General features: G+C 46.0%; 3 protein-coding genes across 4 annotated transcripts; 2 read left to right on the top strand and 1 right to left on the bottom strand.

Moving 5' to 3' along the window:
• Positions 1 to 562: 562 nt before the first annotated feature.
• On the bottom strand, positions 563 to 5,906 carry PTGES3L (prostaglandin E synthase 3 (cytosolic)-like). The gene is given in 9 exon segments (XM_012656644.1): positions 563 to 625; positions 1,154 to 1,207; positions 2,462 to 2,551; positions 4,708 to 4,806; positions 4,912 to 4,978; positions 5,085 to 5,198; positions 5,588 to 5,639; positions 5,642 to 5,742; positions 5,884 to 5,906. Coding segments are annotated over 9 exon segments (636 nt in total). The 3' UTR covers positions 563 to 589.
• Positions 5,907 to 6,129: 223 nt separating this feature from the next.
• On the top strand, positions 6,130 to 14,689 carry RUNDC1 (RUN domain containing 1). The gene is made up of 5 exons (XM_012656665.1): positions 6,130 to 6,627; positions 9,548 to 9,706; positions 10,994 to 11,192; positions 12,252 to 12,371; positions 12,796 to 14,689. Exons 1-5 carry the CDS (start codon positions 6,130 to 6,132, stop codon positions 13,659 to 13,661), a joined length of 1,842 nt encoding a protein of 613 aa, XP_012512119.1. The 3' UTR covers positions 13,662 to 14,689.
• Positions 14,690 to 18,476: 3,787 nt separating this feature from the next.
• RPL27 (ribosomal protein L27) lies at positions 18,477 to 21,659 on the top strand. Of its 2 annotated transcripts, none has more exons than XM_012656663.1 (5): positions 18,477 to 18,553; positions 18,827 to 18,909; positions 19,889 to 20,058; positions 21,356 to 21,466; positions 21,577 to 21,659. In XM_012656663.1, exons 2-5 carry the CDS (start codon positions 18,829 to 18,831, stop codon positions 21,623 to 21,625), a joined length of 411 nt encoding a protein of 136 aa, XP_012512117.1. In that variant the 5' UTR covers positions 18,477 to 18,553; positions 18,827 to 18,828; the 3' UTR covers positions 21,626 to 21,659. The 2 variants fall into 2 exon arrangements, with proteins under 2 accessions (XP_012512117.1, XP_012512118.1); XM_012656664.1 differs by lacking the exon at positions 18,477 to 18,553 and adding an exon at positions 18,564 to 18,630.
• Positions 21,660 to 21,759: the final 100 nt, after the last annotated feature.

The following is a 21,759-nucleotide window of genomic DNA, read 5'->3' as shown; positions in this document are numbered from 1 at the left end:
TTTCTGTGTCCATCCCCCGTTCTGCAATTCGGGCCGCGACATTGACAACGAGGGCCGAGATCTCTGACACCCACCCCCACCTTCTTGAGAGGAAGTCTAGAGGGAGAAGAGGCTTGCCACCAGGAGGAAGAAATGTAAGAAAGATAGAGACAGAGAACAGTTCCCAGAGATTTATTATACTCCATATTTCTTCTTTGGCTTTTGCTCTGCCCCATACACACACATACTAGAGATTTATTATAATTTTTTATATTTTTCTTCTTTAGCTTTTGCCCTGCCACATACACACACGTACTCAAACAACCGAGCAGCCCAAACACAGAGATTATAAACCAATCAGTAGGAAGTCAGAAGTCCCAACAGTCTACTCCTCCCCCATCCTGCCATCCCATGCAGCACCATAGTCAAGTGCCTGAGAGAAAGACATAAAGCATGAAGGAGGATCCCTAAGAAAGAGCTTCTAGGAAAGATCAGAGATCCCAGAGGACCTTGGTGCACAGCCAAAGAGCAGATAAAGGTCCAGGCTCTAGCTTTTCAGAGCAACTGAAGGATAGCCACAGCCTCCTCCCCAGCCCTGTTGTCACAGAAATTAATTACTTGTTGCATCAGCACTGTCAGAATCATCCTGCGGGGGGGAAAAAGACAAAGCACTTGGAGTCACTGCAAGGAGTGAACATTTGTGATCACAAATGCTGCTCACTCCCTCCTGCTCTCTAAGTTTCTTTTTGTGATTTGCTAAACCACATGACTTAGGAGGCTAATAAGGAAGGATTTTAACTTTGGATAATAAACAAACCACTGGTACTCAATGAATAGCACTCTGTCATGCATCATTGAGTTTCAGAATTTTAATTAATGCTACTGCTAATTACAGCTATAAAGAAACTCAACAGGGCCAGGTCTATCCTAGGATGGAGAAGTAGATGAGGAGATGAAAAGGAGGAGGGTCTTCCTGCAGTTTTCTAAATCCTGGAGAAGAATATTAGACAGACCTCTTGTGTCAAATTCAAAACTGGTTAACATGCACTGAAAACTACTGTGTGCTAGGGACTGGGATGGGGGCTTTAAATGTAGAGTATCTACTCTTTGACCTAGCAATTCCACTTTTTAAGGGCTAAATGAAATTGAAGGATTGAGGGAAGGCTTTACTTACATCCAGGTCGTCCATGGCAGGGGGTGGTCTCTTGGTGCTGACCTTCTTCAAAAGCTAGTAGAAAGAGAAAAAAGTCCAAGAGAGAAGCGGGGTGAGGGAAGAGCAATCTGCATATTTATGGGCCACAAGGGAATAGTCCCAGCCACAGCTAGTCAGGAAACTGCTGTCATCTTTATTATTATTATTATTTATAAAGAAAAGATAACCAGGCACAGTGGCTCACACCTATAATCCCAGCACTTTGGAAGGCCAAGACAGAAGGATTGATTAAGGCTAGAAGTTCAAGACCAGCCTGGGCAACATAGCGAGAGCCTATTTTTACAAAAGTAAAAAAATTAGCCAGGCATGTTGGCACACCTATAGTCCCAGCTTCTCAGAAGGCTGAGGTGGGAGGATCCCTTGAGCCCAGGAGTTCAAGGTTACAGTGAGGTATGATCAGGTCACTACACTCCAGCCTAGGTAACAGAGTGAGACCCTTTCTCTAAAAAGAGAAAAAAAAGATGTCTATTTGGCTTACAGATCTGGAGGCTGGGAACTACTCCCATCTTTAAAGTCCTTAATATATCACTGGAATTAATTGGAGAAAAGTAAATTGATTCCCTTCTTAAAAGAAAATTTAATTACACATAAACAGAGCACCCTCCCTACTAATCCAGATTGGGGTCTGTCAGTGTTTTTGCAATTTGAATAAATAGCAGCTGAAATTCTAAAACCAAATAACATATGACAGGGTGATATTTATTGGGAACTAATGATTTATTTTATGATGTGATGGTTTTATACTGCTAGTTTTAGCTTCCCATGAAGATGTTTGGCTTGGGAAGAAAAAGAAAAAACACAAAGAAAATAGAAGAGAGGGCCGGGCGTGGTGGCTCATGCCTATAATCCTAGCACTCTGGGAGGCCGAGGCTGGAGGATTGCTTCAGCCCAGGAGCTCAAGACCAGCCTGGGCAGCAGTGAGAGCCCATCTCTACAAAAAATTAAAAAAGAAAAGAAAAGAAAATAGGAGAATGAGAATTACAGAAAAGTGGGAAAAGTTTTTATCAAACTTCTTCGGAACATAGGCTCTACCCTATAAATAGCAAGTGAATCCATGTATATAATTTCAGTAATATTCATTCCTCTTGTCCCTACTAAATAAACAATGCACAAAATATGTAAAAAATATCAGCACCAATGGCTAGCCTGCCTAGGGGGCTAATATATCTCTGCCTGGCCCTGATGACAATTCTCCAAAGAAATGTGTGCAGAACGACACAGAGAATGATCGAGATGGGCAGAAAATGACAGATGCTGTCTCTCTCTTACCTCTGCGTAATGCTCCACGTGAGCCAGCTCCACCTCTTCATCCCCTTCCCAGTCTCTCCAGTTATCAAAGTCCACAGACAGCCACACTGGCTGCAAGAGGAAGCATGGAGGGTCACAGGCCAGGAGGAGAGCAGCAGGAATGTGTGGGAGAGTGTGAGCATGTGCATAGGAGCATGCTTGGGGGTCAGTTGGGCACACGATCCTCCCAGCCACACCCCGTTGACCAGCACTCCTCCAGATTGCCATCATCATCATCCACGAAGATTTACCAGGAACCCACTAAGTGCCACGCACAATGCCAGGCATGGTATAGTCTGAAAAAATATAGAAGTTCTGCCCTCCAGGAACAGACTGACTAGGGAGACAACACATCTGGAAAAATAACTATATCATCATAGGGGTCAGCCAAGCAAGACAGACAAGGTACATTCCCTGGAGTCTGAGACAACCTTTTGAGGCCCATGTTCCAATGTTCCCACATTTATATGGGGAAGAAGTTATTCGCGCATTCATTCAACAGATATTTATTGAACACATACAATGGCCAGACCCTGAACTTGGCATTGGGATTATATAAATGTTCAACACACTGTCCCAGCCACAAGGAATCAAGTGGGGAGTGAGATATAAATAAATTATTATAGCACAGTTTGAAAAGCATGGTGGTGGAGTTATATAGGGGATATCATGGGAACTCCAAAAGGAGTTAAGGGAACACTGGTTCTTGGAGGAGCAGGGCCTTGAAGGATGTACAGGGATTACACGGGTGAAGGTAGTGGTGAGGGTGACTTTCCAGGAAGAAGGCACAGCCTGAGCAAAGGTACAGAGGTGAGAAATAGCCTGGTTTGTGAAAAAGAGCTACAGTCTGCTGTGGCTGAAATGTAAAGTTTGACGCAGAGAGCATGGGATGGGCTTGTGTCATGCTACGGTGCTTAGACTTCAACCTAAAATGCAGGAAGTGAAAAGCCCAAATGCCCAAAAGAGTCAGGGAGGTACCAAATAGGAATAAAGTGAGGTTGAGTGCATGCTCCATTTAAAGCGTCAACTCTAGGTATTTGGGAATTTATACCAGTGTAGCTGGATTCTCCCATTTTTCAAGAGAAGCTAATAATCTGGATTTTTAGGTGCAATATCCACATTTTAAAATGTCAGCAACTAATAAAAAATATTAAATGTCAGTAACCAATCAAAATAATTTTTATTTTATTTTATTTTTATTTATTTGTTTACCTCAAAGAACTGCTTTATTGATACTGCGAGGCTGGGCTTGGCTGCCTGCTCAAGTGGTCCTGTAGAAAATACCTGGGAACAGTGGCTCTTCTGGCCCAGAAGCAGTCACGCCACAGCAGAGGGAAACAAGAGATCCCGATATGAACATAGTCTTTCCGGGAGTGGGCAGGGATATGCAGGCCTGCATTGGCTCATGCACTGGCTGGGCCCCCAGAACATTTTTGGCAAATGTGTGCCTTGGCTCAGGGCCAAAATAATTTTTTTTTTTTTTTGAGACATAGTCTCACTCTGTTGCCCTGGCTAGAGTGAGTGTGGTGGTGTTAGCCTAGCTCACAGCAACCTCAAACTCCTGGGCTCAAGAGATCCTATTGCCTCAGCCTCCCGAGTAGCTGGGACTACAGGCATGCGCCACCATGCCCGGCTAATTTTTTCTATATATTTTTTAGTTGTCCAGATCATTTCTTTCCATTTTTTTTTTTTTAGTAGAGACGGGGGTCTCGCTCTTGCTCAGGGTGGTCTCAAACTCCTGAGCTCATTTGAGCGATCCACCCGCCTCGGCCTCCCAGAGTGCTAGGATTACAGGCGTGAGCCACCGCACCCAGCCAGGGCCAAAATAATTTTTAACACTGTGAAGATTGCTAAAATAAATTTGAGAGCAAGATCCAGCCAGTAGGCAGCCAGTTTTCAACCTTTACAGGAGAAGAAGCCATTGGAGAGTCTTAAGTGGGAGAGTGACAGGGTCAAGTGTGTGTTTCAGACACAGCATGCTGGGGCAAGATGAGGACAGATTGAGGAGAGGGCTGAAAAGATGCAACAAATCTCTCGCGCCCAGTGATGGATAAGGCCGGAATTAGGAAGAAATTAAGTAGTGGATCCAAGAATACTTAGGAGGTCAACTAGGCAGGACCTGGTGAGTTATTGAATGTTGGATGGAAAGGAGGCAAGGGTGATCCCAGCTCTAACTTGGGTACCTGGGTACATGGACAGAAGGAGCAGGCCACATCCCACACACTCACCTTGATATCCTCCTTGGTGAGCCGGGGCCAGGCCACCTTCTCCTTCCATTTCCTCACAAAGCAAGTAATGGAGCGGCAAGAGCGCTTATCCTGGGAGTCCTGCCATATAGAAAGCCTCATTTTTAGGGTCTGAGATTTAAAATGAATCTCCAGTTTCCCGGGCTGCCTTTCCATCCAGACCTCACTGTTCCACCGCACCCTTACCTTGGAGTTCACCTTGGCATAGAACTCAATCTCATTGTACAACTCCACTCCCTCGGCGTTCTTACAGCTGAGGAGACAAGGAAGACGAGGAGATGCAAGAACCTGAGTATGGGGGCGTTAGGAGAAGGGGGAGGCTCCTGGGAAGCCAGGTCCTCCAGAAGGGAGGCCTTTACCTGAACACGATGCGGTGGTCCTCAATGAGCACATGGACATCAGTGCTGTCCTCAACGCAAAACTCCATGAACACATACTTGGGCCTGTCGTACCACAGGGTCCGCGCGTGCTGCCTGAAGAGGAGTTGAGGTGGGGCTTCATAGGGGTGGGAGAGGGAAGACTGGGCATTTGGGAAAGGTGGAGGGAGGGGACAATACAAGGACCTTTGACGCCACAGTCTTGTCAAAGAGCAGCTAAATGAGACAGGGGGGTGGAAGGGAATGCCTGGAATGGGTGGGTGTGGTGATGGTAAACCTGGAGAGAATCGAAAGTGCTATACTAGGGACGTAGGGAGTTAATGAGAACATTCAGGTCACATCTCCCCTCACTCCACGGTCACAGAGACCTAGGGTCTGGCGCTCCCATGGGGCCTCGCGGAACCTGGAGCACCCAGGAAAAGACCTGGGGCAGGGACTCTCCAGGGAAAAGGGCCAGCGGGAGCATCGCGGCCAGAAACACTCACCGTGCCATGGCGGCGCCCGCTGCTGGGTGGCGTTTGGAATCCCAGGCAGGTCAGCTATCTTTAGATCCTAGGGACGTCCCCAGCAGCTGCCTTGCCTTATATGGTTGGGAGAAGGGTTGAGAGGAAAGGAGAACGTGGCCCGACAGCCAAAGGATCTGCACTCCGGAGATAACCTGAGAGAGTTTAATCCCTGCAGCCCTTCACCTCTCCCGGTCTCCAGAAATGTATAGATTAGGAACAGAGACAACCCACCCGCTGGGACCAGGGCAAGGGCTACTACCTTAGACACTGGGTACGACGCAGGGAAGGACTTGTCCATGGCCTCATTCACTTGTTTCACCGACGCTTAGTATTCAGTGCCTGATTCACAATACGCGCTCAACGAAAAATTATTGGCCAGAATTAAATCCCCAGGGAAGACCCACCCCGACGACGTCGGAACTGCAAGCCCCGCCCACAGTCCCCCCCCCGTCTCCCTGCCAGCGCGCCGTTGCCATGGCAGCAAGGGGGCGCGGCTGACGTGCGGCGGCGTTTCCGGGAAGATGGCGGCTATCGAAGCGGCTGCGGAGGTGGTAACGGTGGTGGCGGCCGTTGAGCCAAAGGCGAAGGACGAAGAGGAGGAGGAAGAGGAGTCGCTGCCACCTTGCGAGGCGGTGCGCTGGGCCCCGGTGGGGGCGGTGGCGGAGGCCGGGCCTGGGGCGGCTGCGTTTGTGGAAGAGGCGGCGGCCGAGGAGCCCAGCGCTGCCCCGGGTTCCCCGCCTGACTCGCCGGGCCGGACGCTGCGGCGGCTGCGGGCGGAGCGGCGGCGGCTGGACTCAGCGCTGCTCGCGCTGTCCTCGCACTTCGCGCAGGTGCAGTTTCGCCTGCGCCAAGTGGTGCGCGGGGCGCCGGCGGAGCAGCAGCGCCTTCTGCGCGAGCTCGAAGACTTCGCCTTCCGCGGCTGCCCTCACGTCCTGGGTTATGAGGGGCCTGGGGACCCCGCCAGTGACGAGGGCGACAGGCTGCCAGGGGACCAGCCACGGTTGCGGGGCGACGACCAGGTGAGCGGCTGGGGTGGGGCCGCGAGGGATATGGAAATAGGGGGATCGAGTGGGTGGCGATGCAGACCTGGATGGTGGTAGAAGGGGTGAGAAGCCCACCCGACTGGATGAGTGCGTGGGTCAGAGACGAGGGTACTGGAGGCAGGTGTGCGGGGCCTGCTGAAGGGCTAGAGGACAGAGAGGGCTGGGCACCTGAGGGTGAGCGGTGTGCACTGAAGATGTGGAAAGAGAGATGCCAGTGTGTGATGACGTGAGGGGCGGCGGAGCTGTGAGCGATTGAGAGGGCAACAGAGCAATAGAAGCAACGCTGCTCCTGCTCCCCTTGCCCTCGCACTATAAAGTACTTAAGTCCTGAACACTTTTGTTGATTAGAGTACCCCGATCCTGGGGATTGGGGAAATTGGCAAGTGAAATGAAAGTGAGTTAGAAACATGGAAATTTGGTTTAACTACCTGTCTGTGCTTTCCTGGAATCTAGGCGAAGTCTTGAATCTTTAGACTCTCTTTTCTGGGTGAGAAGTTTGGTGAACAGCAGAGTCTCTTGTAATTGAAAGAAACACACTCCAGATTATATGAATTTCCTAATGTTTGAATTTTTAAACTCCTCCCTCATCCTGCTTAATAACTAAATATTCTGAATGAGGTCCTCTGGTAACAGTGACAAGATCGATTCAGTTTGCCTACACTGAGAAATAGTGAATATACCACACCAAGGAAATCTTTCCTTACAGGTTTTGAATCTCTGGAAGTACGCAGATGTAGATAGCTTGTTGGAGGTGTTGAGACACTTTGCCTTTACACCTTTTCGTACTTCAAGTTATAACCCACAGGTGGCTTTCTTCCCACTTAAACTGGTTTTAACCAAGAAGATTTTATCAGTAGCAGATACTGATTTGTTTATTTTAATCTGAGCTGTTCCCGGTGCAATCCTGTATTTACTATTCCTCCCTTCTCCACATCCCCACAGCTCCTTGCACAAGGAACAGCCACCTCAAACTGCCAGACTTTAGGATTAGAGAGGATGGAATTACTGGGACCAGGCACTGTTCAGGAGTGAATAGCACCAAAGGTTCTGTGTGATGTGGAACTCTCTTTTTGTTGTTCACTTTCACTTTCAGAAACAGTGTACCACCTTTTAAAAAGTACTGCTCAACCCACCTAATAAACACCTGTAATCTTGTATGCATACATTGACATGTGAACAGGTAGTGCCAAAGTGGGGGACATCTTTGTATGGAATGATTTACTTCTTATCGGTTCCAAATTTTTTAAAGCCAGTATTTTCTCATGTCTCACTTCATACTGGAAATTATTCCTATTATTTCCTGCCTTGCACCAGAGCTCATTGTTCTTCCCTATTAAACTTGTTTGCCCACACTCCAGCAAATAGCATATTGTAGCTACCATGACAGGTGACGGACTTCAGCAGACGTACTCATGAAGACAGAATCAGAATTTATATCTGGTTTGTTTCTTCCTTGGCTTCATAAAGTTGGGATACAATGAAAACAAAAACAAAGACTTTTCCCTTTGAAATAACAAAAAGTTCTTTCTCCTTGGGCTGGTTAGACAACTTCCTCCAATCAGAGTTCATTATTTGGAATTTGTCCTTCTGTACTTAGTTCAGTAACATACAGCAAATGTGTATCGAGAGCTTACCCTGTGCCAGGCACTGTGCTAAGCTTTGGGGGTTTAAAGTCAAGACCCTTGTCCTTAAGGAGTTCATAGGCTAGAGGAGACAGAATTCCTAAACCAATAATATAATATGAGCTACAGTAGAAGCGTGTAAAAAATCCAGAGGAGAAAATGATTAGTTCTGCCTGAAGAAATCAGGAAAACCTCTTCAAGGAGAGCTAGGCCTTCACCTAGTGGGGAGGGGGGACAGGGTTCTAAGAAAAAGCAACAGCACTCTGAAAGGATCAGAGAGCGAGTATCCTGAGAAAAGGCTTGTTCTCACATTGAGCAAAACTAAAACAAGAGGACTGCTTTTTAAGTACTTGAACAAAAAGTTAATTTGTTTTTTTTTTTTTCATTTGTTGTCTTTCATACCTTACTTCTGGAGGGCTTGGTAAGTACCATTTTAAGGTTAAATTTAATACCCTATAGAATTCTAGTTTAAAATGCAGCCTTACATCTTCAGATGATTGGCTGGTTTTGCTTTTTGTTTTTGGTACTCAAGAAAGGCAAGGAGGGACTAGTGTTTGAGACTATGTTGGCAAGACCTTACCACCCCAAAGGATTTTTAATAATTTAAATGCAGAAACTACCTGATGACCAGCCAACAGTGAGAAAAGGAGTCACTGGTCAGGGGAACTTACCAGATACATTTAAAAAAAAAAAAATTGTTGCCTTCCCACCCCCATTACTTGGCTTTGGATTTTTTTCAGTGCCTCAGGGACTTGCATTTGATTCTTTTGATTTTGTGGAAGTAGTCAGTAATATATCACAGGGGCTTTGAACTTTAAGAAAACTGTTTGTATATGTTATAAAGCCTTTCTCTACACCCTTACCCCAGATTCTCTTGCAAAATTTGGCTGCACAAAGTGTTCAGGAGTGGTGCTATGGTAATTGGCTGCGGGGGATGGCATGTTTAATTCCTGGGAGGCTGTCTTGGCTAAGATAGGTTGTTTCTACCCTAACTAGACCTTTGGGGAAAAAAAGCAGTCTTAACAAAAGGCCTTGTTGTATTCATATCCTGTTTCCAATGAGGGACTGATACTTTCTCGAAGGAAACCTTCATTTAATAAGTTGCTTTGGATAAAAAAATTATTCTTACTTTTGAACCTATCTTATGAATTGTGTATTTCATTTGGATTATTTGGAAACATATTTTATTGGTCATTACTGACTTGAGAGGATTTTTAATGTTCCCTGAGCTTTCCTTTTCCTGTGAAATAGATCCAAGTATTTTCTCATCTTAGAGTGAGCAGGAAAAACAAGAACGTCTGGAAACCCAAAGGGAGAAGAAGAAGGAACTGATACTGCAGCTCAAGACCCAGCTAGATGACCTGGAAACGTTTGCCTATCAAGAGGGGAGTTATGACTCCCTGCCACAGTCTGTGGTCTTGGAAAGACAGCGGGTGAGCAGACCTCAGAGATGCCTCCATTACTGCCCAAGATTAACTCGTCCCTTCTGGCATTCCCAGGACATCCTTTCCCAACTCACTTCTCCCTTGGCCTTACTAAGAATCCTTTAGCTGGAGCAAATCAAAGGGAAATTCTACTATTATACACAACCATTCTTTATTCACAGATGGAAAACACCGGTCCTAAAGTTTTGTAATACAATGATTGAGCTCTTTCTTTTTGGTGGGACAGGGTCTGGCTCTGTTCCCTGGGCTAGAGTGCAGTGGCATCATCACAGCTCACTGCAGCCTCAAACTCCTGGGCTCCAGCGATCCTCCTGTCTCAGCCTCCCAAGTAACCAGGACAACAGGTCCACCACCACGCCTGGCTAATTTCTCTGTTTTCTGTAGAGACAGGTTCTTGCTATATTGCACAGGCTAGTCTCCAACTCACCCTTCGGCCTCTCAAAGTGCTAGGATTACAGGTGTGAGCTGCTGCGTCCAGCCTTGGTGGTTATTATTAATAATAGAAGTAATAATATAGTATTTTTTCATTTGGTCATTAAAAAAGTTCTGCTTGGGCCCATGATACAATATGAACTAGCTTTTTCCTGCCTCTCGCCACCAGTTGGTAAATATTCCAGGAATCCAGACTGACTTTAATACTGTATTTATTTAAGACAGACCTGGGTAGACAGGTAAATCTGCTGGTAGAGGTATAGCTACAGCCTCCTCTACATGTTTGTTTATCCCTGTGATGTGGCTGTTTTTCTGTCAGGGCTAGAGTTACGTTATTTGGATCTCAAATTGTTCCTAATAATCTCACTAGGATATTTTGGCTGTATTATGCCTTGATGTTTTATAGCGATTCTTCTTTAATTGCCTAGAGTAAGGCAAGAAGGAAAAAGAAGGATTAGAAATTAGGAAAAATCAGTATGTATTGTCTTTTCAAAGACAATTTAGAGAAACTAAATATGAGGTTTTTGGGTTCATTGGCTACTGTGAATTATTCACACTATTGTTTTCCTGAGTGAAGACTGACTGGCCTGGTAGAAAATTTCCAGTGAGTGAGAGGAGCCAGTTCTATCAGAGAGGAACCAAGCGTTCTTGTTACTCTAAGAGTATAGAGTCTGTGTTCTCGCATTGACCAGCAGTTGATTTGTTTTCTTTTACAAATTTGGAGGTCTGTGTGTTTTTTATTTCCATTTAAGGGTAGAAGACATATTAGCTAAGATTCTCCTTCTCCCTAGCCCTTTTCCTGAAAATTCCAAAGGGTACGCTCATTACTTGTGTTCTTGGTAGGTGATCATAGACGAGTTAATAAAGAAACTGGACATGAATCTGAATGAAGACATCAGTTCCCTGTCCACTGAAGAGCTTCGTCAGCGTGTGGATGCAGCAGTGGCTCAGATTGTTAACCCGGCCCGAGTCAAAGAACAGTTGGTTGAGCAGCTGAAAACTCAGATCCGAGACCTTGAGATGTTCATCAGCTTCATCCAAGGTCAGAGAAGGGGATGGGAAAAGAAGAGTGGACAGATGTCATAATAATTATATTTATTCTAAGTACTAATATGTAGAAGTGCCAGTTCTTGATGTACTATTTAAGAGTTTTGATCACAGCCGGGCGCGGTGGCTCACGCCTGTAATCCTAGCTCTCTGGGAGGCCGAGGCGGGCGGATTGTTTGAGCTCAGGAGTTTGAAACCAGCCTGAGCAAGAATGAGACCCCGTCTCTACTAAAAATAGAAAGAAATTAATCGGACAACTAAAAATACATAGAAAAAATTAGCTGGGCATGGTGGCGCATGCCTGTAGTCCCAGCTACTTGGGAGGCTGAGGCAGTAGGATCGCTTGAGCCCAGGAGCTTGAGGTTGCTGTGAGCTAGGCTGACGCCACGGCACTCACTCTAGCGCAGGCAACAGAGCGAGACTCTGTCTCAAAAAAAAAAAAAAAAAAAGAGTTTTGATCACTTAGTAATGGAACCAGCATGGCAGAATGGAAAGAATATGGGTTTCAGAACCAGATAGTTAAAATCCCAGCTCCGTCACTTATTGGTTTTGTGTCCTTGGGCAGGTTACTAACCTCTTTAGTCTCACTCTCTTCATCCATAAAATGATGATTCATGCTTCATTCACTTAGCAAATATTTGTTGAGCCAACTACTATATGCCAGTAACCATTTTACACTATTAAATAAGAATTTGTGAGATTCTTGTATGTGGTAGATACCATTAAATATTATTTTCCCTTTAAAAATATATATAAAGGGGCTAAATAAGTGGGAGCTAAACTATGGCTACATAGGGGCACACAGAGTGGTATAATGGAACATTGGAGACTCACAAGCAGGGAGGTTGGAAGGTGGTGAGGGATGAAAATTATCTGTAGGGTACAGTGTACACTATTCAGGTGATGGGTGCACTAAAAGCCCAGACTTCACCACTGTACAATATATACATGTAACGGAATTCAACTTATACCCCCTAAATCTATTAAAAGAACAAAAAAGAAAAAAAAACTGGGAGCTAAATAAGTGTCTCCTCTTTGTAATTTCTGATTCCAGATGAAGTAGGAAGCCCCTTGCAGACAGGTGATGGACACTGTGAGTGCAAGGCCGGTGGGAAGACAGGAAGTGCCTCCACCAGAACAGGCAGCAGTAGACTGCCTCCGGGAAACAGCAAAAGTAAGTGCATCTTTCGGAACAGGCAAATCTATAGAGACAGAAGATAGATTAGTGGTTGCCTAGGGCTTGGGAGGGGTGGGGAGAACTGGGGAGTAGGGAATGCTAATGGTATGGAGTTTCTTTTCGGGATGATGAAATATTCTAAAATTGATTGCGGTGATCATTGTGCAACTCTGAATATACTAAAAACCACCGAATGGTACACTTTCAATTGGTGAATTGTATGGTATGTGAATTTTATCTCAATATAGCTATTATTAACCAAAAGAAAAGGAAGTCCAGCTACATCATAGTTGGCTCTTGCCTTCATGTAGGACCCATAATGTGGCTCAGAAGCAAGACTTGACCTCAGCCTGTGACTTGTTGAACATAGCTCTGTGCTGTCATGGCCTCTCACTGATGAGCCATTGTCTTTTCTAAACAGCGAAGGCAGAAGATGCGAAGAGAGTCCGGGAGTCGGGGCTGCACCTGATGCGGCGAGCGCTAGCAGTGCTCCAGATCTTTGCTGTTAGCCAGCTGGGTTGTGCCACAGGCCAGATCCCTCCGACCCTGTGGCAGAGGGGCCAGGCTGATAGAGACTACTCTCCCTTACTGAAGAGGCTGGAGGTGTCAGTGGACAGAGTGAAGCAGCTAGCCTTGAGGCACCAGCCTCACGACCATGTCATCACATCTGCCAACCTCCAGGAGCTCTCCCTGGGAGGCAAGGATGAGCTGACCCTGGCGGTGCGGAAGGAGCTGACGGTGGCTGTGAGGGACCTGCTGGCCCATGGACTGTATGCCTCCTCCCCAGGCATGAATCTCGTCATGGCCCCCATTGCTTGTTTGCTGCCAGCCTTCTCCTCGGCCCCTGAGGCCATGCACCCCTGGGAGCTCTTTGTAAAATACTACCATGCTAAGAACGGCCGTGCTTATGTGGAATCTCCAGCCAGGAAGCTCTCCCAGTCCTTTGCCCTGCCTGTTACGAGAGGCACTGTTGTGACCCCTAAACAGAGCCTACTGACAGCCATCCACATGGTGCTGACAGAACATGACCCTTTTAAGCGCAGCGCAGACTCAGAGTTGAAGGCCTTGGTGTGCATGGCACTGAACGAGCAGCGTCTGGTGTCCTGGGTAAACCTCATCTGCAAGTCAGGGTCACTCATCGAGCCTCACTACCAGCCATGGAGCTACATGGCGCACACGGGCTTTGAGAGTGCCCTCAACCTGCTTAGTCGCCTAAGCAGCCTCAAGTTCAGCCTCCCTGTAGACCTGGCTGTGCGCCAGCTCAAGAACATCAAAGATGCCTTTTGATGAGAATGCCTGACCCCAGACCAGCGCCTTGCTTAGTAGGGATGGATGTGTTAGTCTTCTAGGATAGAAGCAAGGAGTTGGAGGAGGGGTAAAGACATTTTTCCTAGCCCCTGCTTAGGTGGTCAGTGAAATGAGTGCAAATCTGTTTGCCCCACCAACTTAGCATCTTGGAAAGATGTGCCAGAAACCCTCTTGTCAAGAAGGTTCTGCCCTAGTGTGTAACCACAGTGTATGGTGTGGGCACGTGTGCCCAGCCTATGTTAAAGGAATCAATTGTGGCACACAGTTAATGACCCAATTCATTGTGCCTCATTTGATTTTTAGAAAACTTGAGTTGCTCTAACCATTCTTTTTATGGCAGTGAGTGACAACATAAGTGAGTTGTTGGTACCGGAAGACATTCAACTTGAGGCTCCTATTAGTCGAGTTGAGAGCCATCTTCTTTCATTTGAAGCAGGTTTGAGAGTCCCAAGGCCAGAATTTAAATTCCTTTTATAAATTCAGATTCCCCTTTCTTCTTGACCCCAAGGTCAGGGGAGACTATATATTCCATGCTGCCTCTAAAACTAGGAATGGGAATATCTGAGAACAACATTTCTAAGGGACTTAACTACAAGTTGATTTTAACATAAGCCCTTTTTTTTCTCTTAAGAACTGAAATCTCCCTGACAAGGTAGTCCTCTTCTCACAGCACAGACAATGGTCTTTTCTGTCTATGAGGAATGAGAACTGATGTCTAGTACTATGTCCTCTGGCAAGTAAACTTTCCTTCACACGCCTCCCAGCAAGACACAGTCTTTTTAGAAGTGAATATATTCAAGATAAACTTCTTAAGAAAATCCTTACCACTCAAGTCAAGCATGTACAGGAATATATATCAGTAACCAGCAGCTACTCCTCCCTGGGTTGTGACTTGCCGGGCACCACCTGTCCTGGAGTCTGGGTTTTGGAGGAGGTCTATTCTTGCAATAGGTACTGCAGCAGGGACAGGAACTATGGAGGTCCCTGTTTACAGACCAGATGGCCAAGTATTTCATTGTGAAACTGATTTTAGAGTGGTCCTGTTTGGTCTTCAGTATTTTAGCCTTTTAGTTCACATTGGTCACTTGGCTTATGGTGAGTACTGCTCCAGAACTGACCAAAGATGGGCAAAATGTATCACTCCAAACATTACTGATTCAGCATTGTTTTCATGTATTAAATTGCCAACTGCTCTTTGTTTCTGCGCTATTATGTAGTGCATTTTAACTTAATTTTTTTAAATGTGTTATTTAAGGTACATTATTGATATTTCATTAGAATTAGTCCACCTTCCTTGTGAAACAAGTGTAAAATGTTGTGAAAAATGATACCTATGGGATTGCTAATAAAATCATGGTATTTTGTGTAGCTTCTTTGAAGACCTTAGAAACTCTCAGCTTTGGTTTATAAGTCTGTCTTGGTCTTATCAGCCCATCTTATCCAGATCAGTATTTCTTTTAGAGCTCTTTGCTTCCTCTGCCCTGGATCAACTCAGCTGTGGTGGTAGCAGTGGGGGCTTTTTGCCTGAACAAATTCACTAAAAAGTGCCCTTGGCATGATCATCCCCTCTTGTCCAGGCCTACAGTCCCATCCCCATAACACATGTCACCACACATGCTGCTTTTGGAATAGGCACTTTGAAGTCCATTTGTCTGCATATCATTTAGGGTGGGTGATAACTGGTATAGCCGTATGGCATAGCCTTGGCTTCACCCCAGTATTGTCTTTTTCTAGTACAAAAACTAACTTGCATTGAGGCTTTGTACTAGCATCATGGGAAGCATTTTTGTTTATGTCATCCTAATTTAATTCTCACTACTTTAAAGGCAGGACAGTATTGTCCCCACTCTACAGCCAGGGAAGCTGAACTGCAGATAGGTTAACTATTTTGTCCAGGTTTACGTGATGATAGAAGAGCTGGGATTTGAACTGAAGTTGCCTGAATCCAAGGCCTATGGTCTCTGTACTCTATCATGTTACCTGATTGTATCATGCTGTTTCTAGATCTTTTGTTCCTCTCTCTTCCTTATCTACCCCCTCATTTCACCCTCACTTTGGGGAGGAGAAAGTATTTTCCACACAACCGTGAGAAATTTCAGCTGCCAAAGGACTAGGCTGCAAGGAGATGGGCAGACAGTTATGGCTCTGCCAAGTTCTTCATAAAACCTAAAGGTGTGTATCGACTGAGACAGCCCCACCAGCATCCCAGCAGTCAGAAATCTGCTAGGCACTGATATCATCTACATATAACTGAGAACGGAGCTCTCTTGGCTTGGAGTAAGACAGGACAAGGGAGGAGAGGAGGGCCAGTCAACCCAGATCTAAGGATATGCAAGAATGGAATGAAAATGAGCCACAAATACGTATCCAATGAAAGTGCAAGGTCTGTCGTTGTATAAGTATAATCTGCAAAGTAATGTTAAAAGATTTCTAGGGTGCTCTGTAATCATTCATTCATTATTAAGCACCTACGAGCTACCTGGGCCAGGCTAGAATCTGAGGAAAGAGATAAGTAAAACCTCCCTGCCCTCAAGGAGCACTAGATCTAGCAAAGAAGATACCAAACCAATAGTAGATTTGGGGAGTTTGTTAAAATACACATTGGTGGGGCCTAAGAATTTGCATTTCTTTTTTTTATAAATTCTGTTTTATTTACTTTTTTTTTTGAGACAGAGTCTCATTCTGTTGCCCTGAGTAGAGTGCTGTGACATCAGCCTAGCTCACAGCAACCTCAAACTCCTGGCTCAAGCAATCCTCCTGCCTTGGCCTCCCTAGTAGCTGGGACTACAGGCACACTATGCCCAGCTAATTTTTCTATTTTTAGTAGAGACTGGGCTCTTGCTCCTGCTCAGGCTGGTCTCAAAACTCCTGAGCTCAAGTGATCCTCCCTCCTCAGCCTCCCACAGTGCTAGGATTATAGCCACCCACCCATCCTGGCCAGAATTTGCATTTCTAACAAGTTCCCAGGTTTATGGTGATACTGCTGGTCTGGGAACCACACTTTGAGAACCACTGAAATATGTTCTGTAATAAAAGTAAATACAGATTGGATTGCTGAGGAAGCACAGAGAAAGATTCATTCTGCTTGGGAAAATTCTGGAATAGCCTTGAAGGATGGATAGGATTTGGATAGGATTTTCCCTGGCTACGTGGAGAGGAAGAAAAAGACAAGAAACAGCCTGAATAAAGACCCTAGAGCCAAAAAAAAAAAAAAATAAAGACATATAATGCAAGTATCTTATCACATTTTCTTTGATGTTAACAAAAAAAAAAAAAAAAGACCCTAGGGCTCAGAAGAGGTTGGGTCTTTGAGGAGTAGGTTAGCTGGCGAGAGCCCAGGGGTTATATGAACAGTGGGGGGTTGTAGGAACTTACGGTGGTCTTGGGTTGGGGAAGCTTCTTTAATAAGCATTCAAGCAATTCTGCCCTCCATGAAAGTTGGAGGAGGGACTGGAGGAGAGAAAGATCTGGCCAGGTGCAGTGGCTCACACCTGTAGCCCCAGCTACTTGGGAAGCTGAAGCAGGAGGATGGCTTGAGCCCAGAAGTTTGAGGTTGCAGTGAGCTATGATGACAACACTACACTCTAGCCCAGGCAACAGAGCAAGACCCTGTCTCAAAAAATATATATACACGTATATACGTATATACCTGTATATATATACATATATATGAGAAAAAAATTGGAATGGGATCCTGAGGGCTGCGGGGAAAATTGCATCCCTGGAGAGCCTCAGAAGAGAACTGATGAAACCCTGATTGTTCCCGCAACTTGCCTAAGACAAATCCTGTAGGTTCAGATGAAAAAAAACTGTGAGTTTCTCTTCCCCTTACACTTGGAAAATACCTAAGGTACCATCTGAAAACACTATTTTGGTGAGTGATGGGGAATAAATCAGTTCAAGAGCCAAGTAGACCTGGATTCAGATCTAGCCTTTACTCCCAACCATGCCACTGATTAGCATAAACCTCAGGTAATTTATCCTCTCTGAATCACAATTTCTTCATGTCTGAATGGGAGGAAAATGCCCAAGATACAGAGCTGTGAGGTTTAAAGAGGCTGTCGACTTATACAAAGTGCCTAATATCTTGCTTGGGGCAGAGGAGGTGTTCAGTATGTTGACACGGTAAACTGGGTAAACTGTGGGCTCAGGAGTTGGACTGCTTCAGTCTGAGTCTCAGCTCCACCACTTACTGTGGATTTTGGGCCAATTAATCTCTCTGAACCACAGTTTCTTCAACTGTAGAATGGAGGTAATAATAGTACCCATCTCCTAGTATTATTATGAGAACCAAATCAGATAATGTACATAAATAGACTGACTCGGCCTCATTAACCTCCCTCTACTTACTTGGTAATGTCTTATGACACCACTAGACTCTGAATGTTGGGGGCAAATACCCTTGTTTGATGTTTGTCTCCCCCTTCTTTAGCCTAACAATGCACACAGTAGGCACCAATAAACGTCCTATTTTGTTCCCTGCGTCTTCCAAGACAAAAAGGTAATTTCAGACTATGACTCCCTCCCAGCGCCAGAGAGGGGAACTACAACCAAGCCGAGCGGCTGAGTCTAAAGGGTGCGCGCGCACACGCCGCCGCTGCTCCGCCTTCCACTCGGCAGCGACAAGACTCCTTTGCTCTTGTCTGCTGCTGGAGCTGCTAATAAAGTTTGATTCAAATGAATGAGCTGCCCGACCCTGCTGTCCGCTCACAAACTTCTTTTCGCCCGCTACACAGACTCTGAGCACCACCCACCCAGCGCGGCAAGGCCTGAGGGGCAGGACCGGAAGTGAGGTCAGCCCTCCCCGGGGTGAAAGGTTAACGGAAGTGCCCGTTCTTCCTTTCTGCTGTACTCCCTGCTTGTTGCCGTCGGTGAGTTGAAGGTTGGGAAGAGTCTTCCAATCCGCCGCCATCCGCGTTCTGGGGGTCGAGGGCCAGGGTAGCGCCGGGTGCGTTCTGTTCCTGGGTCTCTGGCGACTCCGTAGCCGATCTTGTCCTGCGAGCAGAACCCGCGGGCGGCCTGAGCCAAGACGGCAGTGAGCAGTCTGAAGTCCTGGGCCCAAGCCCCGGGCTTGCGGGCAGGAATCGGCTCAGGGGTTCTTTGACTTCACAGATTTCTAAGCGGCCCCTTCTTGCTCTCTGCAGAAATGGGCAAGTTCATGAAACCCGGGAAAGTGGTGCTGGTCCTGGCCGGACGCTACTCCGGACGGAAAGCCGTCATCGTGAAGGTACCAGCCTCGCGGGCCTCTACGCCCTGGCGTCCCGGGACCGGGCCGGCTGCGGAGGGCGGACAGGCTTGGACTTCAAGACCTACTTCTGGGGCAGTAGCTGCTGAGCACGGTGGGGGGGAATGGTGAATGCATTCTTGCATGAGAGCTTTTGGGAGAGGAAGACGCAAAGTAAAAACAAATGTGAATTGAATTGGGCACCTAACGCATAACGCGGTCTCCACCTAGAAGGCTTTAATAGTAATAGTGGCCAACATTCATTGAATGCTTGCTTGGTGCCCACCGCTGCCTTCCAGGTGGTGGTGTTTGCAGCCCTTGTAGTAGCCACAGGAGGGAGGTTCCTTTCCACTGCTGAAGTTTAGAGGTGTCTAATTTACGTGACGTCACACAGGTAGTAGTCATTGCAGCTGGGATTCTTTAAAAAGAGAATTTGCTTTTAGTCAAATGGTCACTTATATTCTAGCCCTTTGCTGTTTGCCTCCTACCTACGTTTTTGGAGCCTCTTGCGAGATTTCACCAGACTCTGGCCACATATACTAGTGGGTTTTACTGTTGCGGGGACACGGGAGTACCCTTCCTACCCCTTCTCCCATCTACCTGAGACTAGTCTCTGGAGTTAGGCTGAGGTTGGAGTCCTGGCTCTGCCCTTTACTAAAAGTGTAATCATAGAGGACGTTAGTAAATGTAAAGTCCTGAGAACAGAACGTGGCACAAAGCAAGCACTCCTTGGTGTTAACTGTTGTTCTTACTTTTAAATCTCTTGCCTCTCATAGGCCTTTCCAGAGTCTTCCTAGTGGAAATAAACACTGTCCTGTTAATTCTTTGGGCATCCAGCATAGCCTTCTGGTTTTTCTCTCTTTACAATGGTGGGTCTCAGCGACCTGGGGGTGGGGGTATTTTTTCTATACATTCGCTATGTCTAGCACAGAGCCTAAACAGGCCCTCTGTGAGTAACAAGTCTTAATTCTTGCTCATTTAGAACATTGATGATGGCACTTCAGACCGTCCCTACAGCCATGCTCTGGTGGCTGGAATTGACCGCTATCCCCGCAAAGTGACAGCTGCCATGGGCAAGAAGAAGATTGCCAAGCGATCAAAGATCAAGTCTTTTGTGAAAGTTTATAACTACAATCACCTCATGCCCACAAGGTGAGCATTTCAAGAACTGGATTTTTTTTTTTTTTATTCTCTCTTCCCTGCTGAACAAGGAGATAATCTCACAGCCATTCCGATGCTGGGAAGGGGTGTCACTTCCAGTTTGTCACTCTTCAACTTGTAAAGCGGCCACGGTTTCTAGTCTTGCCTCTTTCATCCATGTTGGAGCCCTGATCCTGTTGTCTTGTGTTCCCTGACTTAGCCATACAGTATTGAAAAGTCTCTTCAAAGCTTGTATTTTATCTCTTTCTTTCTTCACCTGAAAAAAATCCTCTTGAGTTGCATAAATTTTACATTTGTTTTCTGTCCACAGTAAACACAGACATAGGGTCTGATCTGCTCTCTTCCGCTGTTCCACCCTCAAGAATAATTACTATAGTCTTTCAAAAATGGTTGGTAGTCCTGGTGCTGGCTACTCACACCTGTAATCCTAGCACTTTGGGAGACTAAGGCAGGAGGATTACTTGAGGCCAGGCTGAGCAAGAATGAGACTCCCATCTGTACAAAAAATAGAAAAAAATGAGCCAGGTGTGCTTGCATGCACCTGTAGTCCCAGCTACTCGGGGAGCCTGGGGCAAGAGGATCCCTTGCCCCCAGGAGTTTGAGGTTGCTGTGAGCTATGATGACACCACTGCCCTGTAGCCCCAGCAACAGGTTGTTGAGAGTGAAAGCAAGCCTTCCCCCAGTTGATCTATTCACTTGCTGAGCCCTTCAGTCCTCGCCTTTCACAGTATTCTACAGCACATATGCTGTCTTGGTACAAGGGTTTTAAAGAAGTACGAGAATTGAGAGTCCAAATAATAATTGCCAGAACCCAGTAGTGTGTACCTTAAAGTTTGCTGCTGGGACTGCACATTTACTCTTGGTTTGCTGATCATAAGAGGGCAGAGCTGTATTCTGGGATGCTGTGAGGTTGAGGCAACTAGCTGCCTGGCTTTTTTGTGTTCTCGTGAGACTGGCTGCATTGGCAGAACTTGAACAACACTGAGTAAATGGCTCCAAGTAGTAGAAAGCTAGGCTGTGATGGATGTAGAGAAGGACTGATGTGATGATTCTTAGCTAGAAAAATAGAGTAGCTGTGGGAAATTGATGATGAAGTGTTGAGATTTTTTGGTGGCTTGAATCCATGTAAGTGAGTGTTAAAGTGTGGATTTCCAAAGAATGTCATCAGGACACAGCTTTTGATAATTACTCCTAAGGAGTCAGGCTTGACTCCCCAGTGTCCCAGAAGGACTTGGGATTAGCCCTGGCAGTACAGGGGCTAATGCTGCCTCTCCACTGTTGTCCCCAGGTACTCTGTGGATATACCCTTGGACAAAACTGTTGTCAACAAGGATGTCTTCAGAGACCCTGCTCTTAAACGCAAGGCCCGACGGGAGGCCAAGGTCAAGTTTGAAGAGAGGTAAGTAGGCTTTGGCAATGGATATTCGGGTACAGTGTCACTATTCCCCATGAAAAGGCTTTTGTCTTCCTGTTCCTCTCCTCATTGGTGTCTTTTTCCCCCCCTTCTAGGTACAAGACGGGCAAGAATAAGTGGTTCTTCCAGAAGCTGCGGTTTTAAGCGTTTTTTGTTTTGGTCATTAAAAATATTTAAAAAAAAAAAAAGAAATCCTTGTGTCTGCCTGCTGCATGTATTTTCAGACTGGGAAAGGGAGAACATTCGAAGCATTGAAAGGATAAGAGATACTGGGTAGT

The sequence above is a fragment of the Propithecus coquereli genome, unplaced genomic scaffold (genome assembly GCF_000956105.1).
Source record: "Propithecus coquereli isolate 6110/MARCELLA unplaced genomic scaffold, Pcoq_1.0 Scaffold515, whole genome shotgun sequence".
NCBI lineage: Eukaryota > Metazoa > Chordata > Mammalia > Primates > Indriidae > Propithecus > Propithecus coquereli.
Note: the sequence above shows the minus strand (reverse complement) of the source record. Positions and strands in the feature narration are given on the sequence as shown.